The 10448-nt window shown below is 40.2% G+C and overlaps 1 protein-coding gene across 5 annotated transcripts in view; it reads right to left on the reverse strand.

Moving 5' to 3' along the window:
• Nucleotides 1-654: 654 nt before the first annotated feature.
• Nucleotides 655-10448, reverse strand: part of LOC121923495 (protein FAM240B-like) — a 28734-nt gene continuing 18940 nt past the window's right edge. For 2 of the 5 annotated variants that reach the window (XM_042453965.1, XM_042453966.1), the window contains exons 2-3: nt 7167-7309; nt 655-1136 (exon numbers count right to left, since the gene is read on the reverse strand). In XM_042453965.1, the coding sequence (XP_042309899.1) occupies nt 1052-1136; nt 7167-7306 (225 nt within the window). In that variant the 5' untranslated portion in view covers nt 7307-7309 and the 3' untranslated portion in view covers nt 655-1051. The other 3 variants (XM_042453964.1, XM_042453963.1, XM_042453962.1) reach the window with 3 other exon arrangements.

Below are 10448 nucleotides of genomic sequence, written 5' to 3' on the forward strand. Positions count from 1 at the left end.
AGTTTTGGAGGACAGAGTTCTTGGTGTCATGTTGTCTTTTTTTCTCTTTTCCAAAGTAAGCTGCTGCCCTCATATGACATTGTCTTGCCATTACAGTTGGTGTAAAATCCAGCTATCAGACTGCTCCATTTTACTTCTGTACATGTCCTTTGCCTCAAGTACCAAAATGCTTGGGGTGGCCCTGACAGTCTATGCATGCTAAGCCATTAAAGTGTAAGCTGATGACTGTATGACTGTAAGGGGATGGCTCAAGACCAAAATGTTGGTATATTATGTTCCATATTTTATATATCATATATAAATATTATAAAATATATAAATATATATAAATATTATAAAATATGGAGCATAATTAACAACATTTTGATCTTGAGTCACCTCCTTACAGTCTTACAGTCATCCCCTTTGGGTTTTTTGGGTTTTCCTATTACCAAATAAATAAATAAATAAATACAGTACACATCTCTGGTGTATTTAGTCCTATGGTAACTATGGAGTTCTGCTAAACCTATGTGAAGTGAATGTTGTCTAAACATGCCTTAACTTTAAAATGTTAGTAATTCATAAAACTTTGACATTTGATTTCTTGAATGAATTTATTTGTGGCTCTTACATAATTTTGATCAAAAGCCACAAAATGACATATCACCAGAAGTATCTGAAAAACAATACAGTGAATTGTTTATTTATCATATTTATCAGTTGCCTCCTTGCCTAAAGGCAACCTAGGGCATTTTACAACATTATAAATCTAAAATCTACACTTTCAACAACATGAAATTACCAGTTAGGAAGGTGTGAGAGACTATGGCTAAGCAAGCATTCAGGTGGAATAGAAAGAGCAGTTTTTTAATAGCCAAAGTATGAAGTCAAATATTGAAAGACATACACAAACAGTAGTACCTACATTGCTTTCCCACATAAGCTTAGTGAAGTTTCTGAATTAATACAAGCCAGACACTAAAGCTTTGCATCAACACAAACTTTTATCTTTCACTTTAACTTATGGCAATATTTCTGTCAAACACAGAAGTGCATGATGATCCCATCTTCAGTTATGGCCTTCTTCATTCTCATCCTGTTCCTGTAGCATTTTCAGTCTTTTTTCCAGCCTCTCTTTCCATTCGTTTCTGAGCCTAATTGGGAGAAAGATATCTGGTTAGCATGTGCATTGCTTAGCAGGAAGAAAATTGATGGTCAATAAAATCTCCATTTTACTGTTCCTTTGGGCACTGGTTAGCTATATTCACATGGAGTCTTTTCACCATTCTGATCCCTCTGTTTGTGCCTGTAATGTACAATCTTCTTTAGAGAACTTGTGGTATATCAAGAGACCTCATGGGTATGTGGGACATAGGGCAGAACTTTCTTGTGCCTTTACATCACTGTGACTGGGGGTTATCATAGTATAACTACTTTTTCTGATGTTACACAAGGAGGAATCCAGTACCTCCTTGTGCAAATGGATTTGTCTTGCTTTGCAGTGGTTGCTGGATGGGCTCATCCCTGTCCATGCCCTGAAGTGTTGTGTGGGCATGTGCAGCACAGCTTCCTTGTGCTGCCACCCTACTGATCATCTTTACCTTTACAGACCACCTGGTTCTTCATGCTACAGTGAATATTTGTAGTAACTCTGGCAGCTCCAAACAGAATCTTGGCTGCAGTCTTTTCTCTGTATGGGGGAAGAGAGCAGACCCATATCTTTGCCTAACTCCTCTCCACTGCACATAAGATGCATAGGGGGGACACAGGATTATTGTTATTGATATTTTATTCATTTATATTCTGTCTGTCTCTCAATAATGAGCCTTAAGGCAGTTAACAACATTTTTAAAAACAATGCAGGTTAAAAACTATACCAGAACTTCAATAAAAGCAAACACATAAAAGTTATTTAATAAACAATTTATGAAGATAAAAACATTAAAGTTAATTTAAAGACTATATACAAACCACAAAAACAGCACCTGAAATGATACTCATTTTACTGATCTATGAAAAGATGGAAGGCTCATTCAGCCTGGAGCCCTCTGGGATTGAACTCACAATGTTGTGGCTGCAGTACCAACATTGAACCACACTCCCTTCTCCTTCTGTGTCATGTCTTTTTAGCTTGTAAGCCTGAGGGCAGGGAACCGTCTAACTAAAAAGATTGCATGTACAGCGCTGTGTAAATTTACAGCGCTTCATAAATAAAGGTTAATAATAATAATAATAATAACTGTGCCACCAGCCCACAGTGTTTTCAACATGGTGCCCCTATCACAGGGGTTTCTTGGCAATTTGATCAGAGGTTTGCCTCTGGCTTCCTCTGAAACTGTGGTTGTTTTGCCAGTTCCTTCCTCTGAGATATAGCCTACGGCATCTGGTATTCATTGGCAGTCTCCTATCCAAGTACTGAATTGGGCTCACCATGCTTAACTTCCAAAATCAGACAGGATCTTTAGGGTATTTGGGCCCCACAAATATAATATTCTAAATCTACGTTAATTCCAACTTTTGGAGATTCTGTTATGGGATTTTCTTATTTAGAGGAGTTTCGCTGTTGCCTTTCTTTAAGGCTGAAAGAGTGTGACTTGCCAATTTCACCCAGTAGGTATCTGAGTGAGCATTTGATCCTGGTCCCCTAGAATCCCAGTGTAACACTTAAATCACTATACTACACTGGCTCTCAGGGGCTGAATAAAAACCCAAAGTTCTCTCAAATCCTTATGCTCCTGAAGTCTTAGGAGCAAAACAGATGGGCAGGAAAAAGTGGCTTGAAGCTGCCTTTTCTGAAGCCACATTGAAACCCCATCACCTCCACTGTTAGCTCCCAAGGCAGCTGGAGTGCTCATGTTATGACCACATGATATGGCTTCAAGCCAAGAAGAAGCTGAAAAAAGCTGCTTCTTTTTGAAATGGCTTTTCTCTGCATAAGGTGCATAGAGGGCACTTTCCTGCTGGCTTCAAAGCATGTGTCATCTAAATGCCACACCTTCAAGTCAGCCTGAAAGCACCTCTTTTTTGCCTGCCTGTTTAGCCTCTTAGTCTGATATTCAAATCACTACACCAAGCTATTGAGTTGTAAATAAACACATATAAATCTTATTAAAATCTCACTTTCCCATATCCCTTATGAATGTAAATATAATTTCATTGATTTAGTAGTGGGTCAACACTAGTTGGAAACAGCAATTGGATTTTGTGTGAACTTTACCATCATTAATAAAAATCTGCAGATATTTGGAAGTGGTTGCTGTCATGATAACATAATCTTTTGCCATTCTGGATCTGCCAACTGCAATCACTCAGTACATTTATTGCATTTCTCTGTGGGAATGTGTGGCCAAGAATGATTGTAGCTGTATTTTGAACTGGCTCTGTGAAGGATGCTTACTGAAGCTCTGAAGAGCTTGGAGTCCTGAGAAATTAAAACAGCTTCTAGTCAGGTTTAGCCTCATGCATTCCAATGGGTTTATGTGCTCAGAGATGTGGTTTATAAATACAGTTTAAGAATTCTTGGAGCTCTTCCTAAAAAATCACTTTATAAACAAGGATTTTGATTTTGAGAAGGTTCTTACAATCTTCTAAAGCAACCCTGAACAAAATACCACTAGCCAACACAGCGAATGGCGAGGAATTATTAGAATGTTTGAAAAATATCTGGCCATCTGTGCCTAAAAGTCTAATGATTTTTTTTTTAAAAAAACAACCCAATTCATTATAATTGTTATATCCCACCCTGTATTAAAAATAAATATGGGCTGCATTTTTTTAAAAAACACAACAAAACAGTAAATTCAGTTTAAACAACATAGAATGTAAAATAATAAAACATATTAAACAACTGAAAAAATTATAACATTAAAACATTTGAAAACTAGATCTGGATAAATGCATCAGGCCTAAAAGGATTTACTGAAAAGTCAAATTTTAACTTATTATTGTGCTGGAATGAAACTAATGTTGGTGTCATCAGGTTTCCAAGGGGTGCCAATTGGCATGCCACAGTGGAAAAGGCCTTCTTCCACATCCTTACAGCATGGAGATTATCATACGGGGACAGGGACAGGATGGGACGGGAGTGGGTCGCTCTCCCATTCTTATCCAGTCCATGGAGTTTATCAGACAAGGGAAATTGGAAGTATAATCCAATGGCAATCTGAACGCAATCATGGGGTTTAAAGTTATTGCGTGATAGACTGCCACATGCAAATTCGGGCAATGGCATGCTATTTTTAGGCAATGGGGAGCCAGTTCAAATGCAATTAGCATTCACGTAATTTCGCTAAACTAGCGACTTTAAATGAATGTGTTCTGGCCCCACTTTCTTTTCATATGAATTTAAGAGAAATTCCTCACGTGTGATAAACTCCCATGACTGCAATCATGCAAAAGAGGTTCACTCATGTTGTCCTGTCAGTGAAGTGGACTAGTATTTATGGGTACCACTTAGGTACTGCTTTGGGAATTTACTCTTTTGGACCACAACTACCCAAATAATCCAGTCAGCATGCTCCAAAATAAAGAAAAGGGTAGGAGGGGAATATTTCCATTTTCTCAATTTTTTTCCACCTTATATCATGCAGATGCATATCTGACATAAACTTTGGAGTGGACAAGAAGAAATACAACCTTTTTCTAATCCCATTTATTGTGCTATTTCATTTCATCAGCCTTCCAATTTCACATGCCAGCCCGGATTTATAGGAGAAGTTATGAAGTGTGTGCAAGGGCCTTGGAAGCCCTGTTTCTATGTGTGTGTGCACCTTCAAGCCACCTGTTGACTTATAGCAACCTCATCAATTTCTTAAGGTTTTCTTAGGCAAGGAATACACAAAAGTGGTTTTGCCAGTTCCTTTCCCTGAAATGTAGCCTACAGCACTTGGTATCAGCTGGCAGTCTCCCATCCAAGTACTAACCAGAGATGACTCTATTTTAGTTTCAAGATCTGGCAGGATCTAGTCCATACTGGGATCAATGCTCCTTCACTATTATATTTTAATTTTCTAAAAACATTCTTCTAGCAAAAATGATTTCCTTTTTTCCTCTTTAACCTTAGTATGAAATGGGTTTATGATGGAGCAAGATAAATATTAGGGCTGGAATCCTATGAAGTGTGTGCAAAGGCTTTGTGCATGATTTTGGTGAGTTTTTGGGGGACTAAGTTGGACATATACTATTGCAACCTAATTTTTTGGTTGTTGTGGAGATCAGAATACTTTCTGGAGGATTCTGGTTTCACTATAGCCAAAATCTCCTGCAACCTACTTTTTTTCTCAGCTGCAGCCCCTCAAATTCAGCCATTTCCTGAACAGTAGAAAGCAGGGGGAGCAGTAAAAAGTGTCCAGATATTTTCCTATAGCTGGATGTAGAGCAATGACGCTATCAACAGAAACCTTCAGAGGGCTTCCAAGCGTTGCTGCAGATGCTTGTCACTGTACATTTGACTATAGGAAAATAACTGGATGTTTGTCTGTAGCTCCTCTCACTCCCATGGCTTTTGGGAGGGCTGCTGCTGAGAAAATGTGAAATTTTTGAGAAGGGAGAGTTTTTTGGGGAAGGAGAAACCCCGTGTCCAGAGACTGTCATAGCTATGTCTTGTGGCTACATTATGGCCTAGGTTTTAAATAAGTGCTTTTTCAGTTGGTTGTACATGTCATCTTTCTACCTCCACTCCCTGGAAAAAAGCCTGTTTTGCACTCATAGAAAGGTAAAGGTTTTCCCTTGACATGAATGTCTAGTTGTAAGTGATTATAGGGGGTGGTGCTCAACCGAAGAGCCAGCGTTCTCAAAGACGACTCTGTGATCATGTGCCAGCATGACTACACAGAACGCTGTTACAGTTGGCCCTCCTTATACACGGATTTTTTATACATGGATTCAAGCCTTTATGGCTGGAAAATATTAAAAAAAAAGTATAAATTTTAAGCATCAAACCTTGATTTTTCCATTTTATATAAGGGACACCATTTTGCTATGCCATTGTATTTAATGAGACTTGAGCATACATGGATTTTGTTATTCACGGGGGGTCCTGGAACCAAACCCTAGCGGATAGCAAGGGTCCACTGTACCTTCCTATCAAAGTAGTACCTATTTATCTACTTGCATTTACATACTTTCAAACCAGTACCATCACTGGGGAGGTGTGGGGGTGCAGATTGCACTGGGTGACACCCCAGAAGGGGGTGACATCAGACCAGCTTTTCGGCCCCATGTGGGGCCTTTTTGGGCTGGCCAGACCCTCACACGGGGCCTTTTCAGGTCACCTAGACCCCATATGGAGGCACCCCGGGTTTGTAGTTTGCTCCCTGGGGGCGCACGGGGTATTTCCGGCACACGTGCACGTTCCCACGCATGCCAGAAGTTGCACTCCAGATGTCTCGCCCCCATAAATCCTGCCCTCCCCCCATGAGTGACCGCACCACGTGACACCAACCCTAAGGACGCCACTGTTTCAAATTGCTAGGATGGCAGAAGTTGGGACTGGTGACGAGAGTTTACTCGTTGCCAAACTTGGATCCTCAGGCATTGTTGGATTACAGTTTTCAGGAATCCTGGCCACTGGCCATCCTGGCTAGGGCTACTGGGAATCATACCTCAACAACATCTCAGGACCTCAGTCCTGAATGTGTCAGCTGTTGGGGACATGGGAAGTCATCTGATATAATTTTTTCTGATGCAGGAGTCTTGCATCACTTTATACTATAGCATTTTATTATTTTTATTGAACTGTTTTTAATTGATTTGTATGGTTTCTTGTTGTATTGCTGTATAGCTGTTGTTCACCGCCCTGATTTTGAGAAGGGCAGTATACAAATAAATTTTTTATTATTTATTTATTATTATCCCTGAGAGTTCTCTCTTGTACTTGATTGACTTTCTTGCATTTGAAGACAGCTATCTCACCTCCTCTTGATCTTCCCTTTGCCAGGCTAAAGCTACCCAGCTCTTTCAACCAATTTTCATCACGCCTGATTTCCATTCCCCTTAGTTGCCCTTCTTTCGACTCACCCATTCTGTCAATGGGCACTGTTTGTAAGAAAGCACTTTCTTGAGGTCTCATTCACATCCACCAACTTCTGCCTCTACTATCTATATTCTCCTGTACAAGTTTTTAAACCTTGTCAAATGAAATAGGAAATACAAATGAAATACCAAATAAGGAAAAGATTACTCACTTTGTCAGTGCACTTCTTTTTTTACGGTCTTTTTCAGCTTCAAAATGCTGAGTTTGCTTCTCAATTGTTTTTTCCCAAAAGTTTTTCAGTTCACCAGTCTCACAAGCCAGAACTTCATGGCGAAAATACTGGCTGTTCATTTTCTGTAAATAGAAAAGACCCTCCCCGCCACCATATGCACAAATTAGAAACTCAAAGTATTTAATAAAGTTCATGCTGATGTTATACTTTGCAATGCAGATTTCAGAAGAATGAATGAGCTTTTCATTCATAAAACTCCAGCAATTGCAGACCATAATTGTTCACCTAGTAGGGTCTGTGACAAAAATATCTGTCACTTCCATATAATTGTTGCAGTGACCTTTTAGATCAAAACACAAAAGAAAGTTATTGCTCTCACTTTGGCATATTAATGAAGACATTTTGTGGCATCTGTAGATTAAGAGAAGTAATGGGAAAGCAGCAATGACATTTTGAAGACATTGGAGAGATATCAATTACTGTGGATTATTAACAGTCTAATTTCCTGTTTCTTAGAGGATTGCAATACTTATCAGTCAATGTATCTCTGGCATGTATGCACCTGTTCATTTTCTCATACTTCTTCAATATCTGGAATGAAAAACTCAATTTTGAATCATTTATTTTTTAAAAAAGATGATCAGAATGTGCCCCCAAGTTCAACAATCATGCTGTTACATTATTAGAATTCCATATGTTTTGATCCAGTTAAAACTGAAATTAATATTTTGTGATGTTGGGCATCAAACTTATCAAATTCCAATATTTTGGAGAATGTGCTCCAGATTCCTTCTCTTTCTATGGCTGGTTTAACTGCCATGGCTCAATGCTATGGAGCTCTGGGATTTGTAGTTTTGAGAGATATTGAGCCTTCCCTGTCAGAGAACTCTCGTGTAACAACAAATTACAAATCCCAGGATTCCATAGCCTATTCCATCTTTTCCTTAGATCGAGACTCAAAGTGGATTACAGCACTCACAAAAGATGGTGTTAAAAATCCACAAGATACAAAACAAGATTCAACCATTAAAAAACAACAACAAGCAGATCAAAACATACATCAGTAAACAACCTCCCCAGTACAAAAATTAAAAATATCTGGTGCACTGTGTAAGATGGGACTTCTATTGTTACTCATTAGATGCCAGTTGGAATAGAAATGTCTTTACTTTGCTGAGAAAAGAAAGTAGGGTGGTTGCCAGTCTAACTCCTCTGGGAAAGGAGTTCCAGAGTCTGGGGGGCAGCCACTGAGAAGGTCCTCTCTTATGTTTACTCCAGATGTACCTGTGAAGGTGGTAGGGCAGAGAGAAGGGCTGTAACAACATATTTCAAAGCATGGGATGGTTGTAAAGGAGTATATGTTATTTCAAATAATCAGAGTCTGAGCTGTATAGGGCTTCAAGGGTCATAACCTGCACTTTGAATTGTTCCTGGAAATGGACCAACAGCCAGTGGAGCTGTTGCAACAAAGGAGTTGTATGATTCCCTGTGGCCGTAACACACAACAGGTAAAAATAATTAAACAATACAAAATGAAACACAGCATTCAGCTGCCCCACTATTTTTTAATTACTCAAATGTAAGTGCCTCAACCCATATTTGGACCATCAAGTGTAAGGAAAGAAATTTTAACCCCCTTTCTTTTTCTAAATTTTTACCTTCTCCCCATATGATGTTTTGAAAAAGAGAGGGCCTCCTTTGGCACTAATAGAGTTTTTTTATCTTGTTGTTTAATTGTCAATCCCTCAACCCCATATGTGGGAGAAAAGGGACTTGGAGGGAGATTTAAGCTTTTGCTCCTCATGCATAGTTATCCCAATCTAGAATAGGGCCTTACTTGGAAGCCATTAAGAAGTAGAGGAACATTTGTTGTTGTGTGCCTTCAAGTCATTTCTGACTAGGGTTGCCATAACTGTCTACCTCCAAACCGGGACAAATGTAAAAAATAGTAGGACAAATGTAGGACAAAATTTGCCCCCAAATGTAGGCCATATTTTGGAAATGGAGGACACAAAAAACAAAAAAATTACTAAATTCAAAAAGCATTAATATAAACACATGCTTCTTAGGCATGCTCAAAATGGAGGACATTTTGACATTCTTCCTGGTCCTGGATAGAAGTTTGGGATGTAGCTTTGTGTGGTGGACTAGGACTCTGGAGACCAGGGTTCATTTCCCTGCCTATTGGGACCTCAAGCAAGTCACACTCTCTCAGCTTCCTCAGCAGAAAGCCATGGCAAAAGTCCTCTGAACAAACCTTGCCAAGCAAACCCCAGGATAGGTTTGCTTTAGGGTCACCATATGGTGGAAAACAACTTGAAGGTACACAAGACTAAAAAACAACGTAGTACTATACCTCTGAGTGGAGTGGAGGGTCTAGTATGGTATAGTGGCCTAGGACAATGGGAGACCTGGGCTCAAATCCCAGCTCGGCCATGGAAACCCACTGGGTGACTTTGGGCAGCAAGTCACACTCTCTCAGCCTCTCAGGGGTAGCTAAAGGCAACCCTCCCTGAAGAAACTTGCCAAGGAAACTCTATAGGGTCACCATAAGTTGGAAGGCACACAACAACAACAACAGCAGTAGAGGAGGAAAAGGGGGGGGGGAGAAGAAAAATGAAGAAGGAGAAGGAGAAAGAAGAAAAGGAAAAAGAAGATAAAAATAAGAGGAGGAGGAGGGAAAGAAGAAGAGGAGGAGGAAGAGAAAGAAGAGGATTAAGAGGAGGAGGAGAGGAGGAGGAAGAGTGGAAGAAGAGGAGGAGAAAGAGGGGAAGAAGAGGAGGAAGAAGAAAAGGAGGAAGAGTGGAAGAAGAGGAGGAGAAAGAGGGGAAGAAGAGGAGGAAGAAGATAAGGAGGAAGAGTGGAAGAAGAGGAGGAGGAGGAAAAGAAGAGGATGAGGAAGAAGAAGAGGAGGAAGAGGGGAAGAAGAAGAGGAGGAAGAGAGGAAGAAGAAGAGGAGGAAGAGTGGAAGAAGAAGAGGAAGAAGAGGAGGAGGAGGAGGAAGAGAAGAAGAAGAGGAAGAGTGGAAGAGGCAAGGCTTCCTTCTCCCCTTCGGCTTCATCCTGGGACTGGAGCCGAAGGGGGGACGGAAACCTCACCATGGCAAAGCTTCCTTCTCCTCCTCGGCTTCGTCTTGGGACTGAAGCCAAGGAAGGGAGGGAAACCTCACCATGGCAAAGCTTCCTTCTCCTCCTCGGCTTCGTCTTGGGACTGAAGCCAAGGAAGGGAGGGAAACCTCACCATGGCAAAGCTTCCTTCTCC

The sequence above is a fragment of the Sceloporus undulatus genome, chromosome 2 (genome assembly GCF_019175285.1).
Source record: "Sceloporus undulatus isolate JIND9_A2432 ecotype Alabama chromosome 2, SceUnd_v1.1, whole genome shotgun sequence".
Lineage (NCBI taxonomy): Eukaryota > Metazoa > Chordata > Lepidosauria > Squamata > Phrynosomatidae > Sceloporus > Sceloporus undulatus.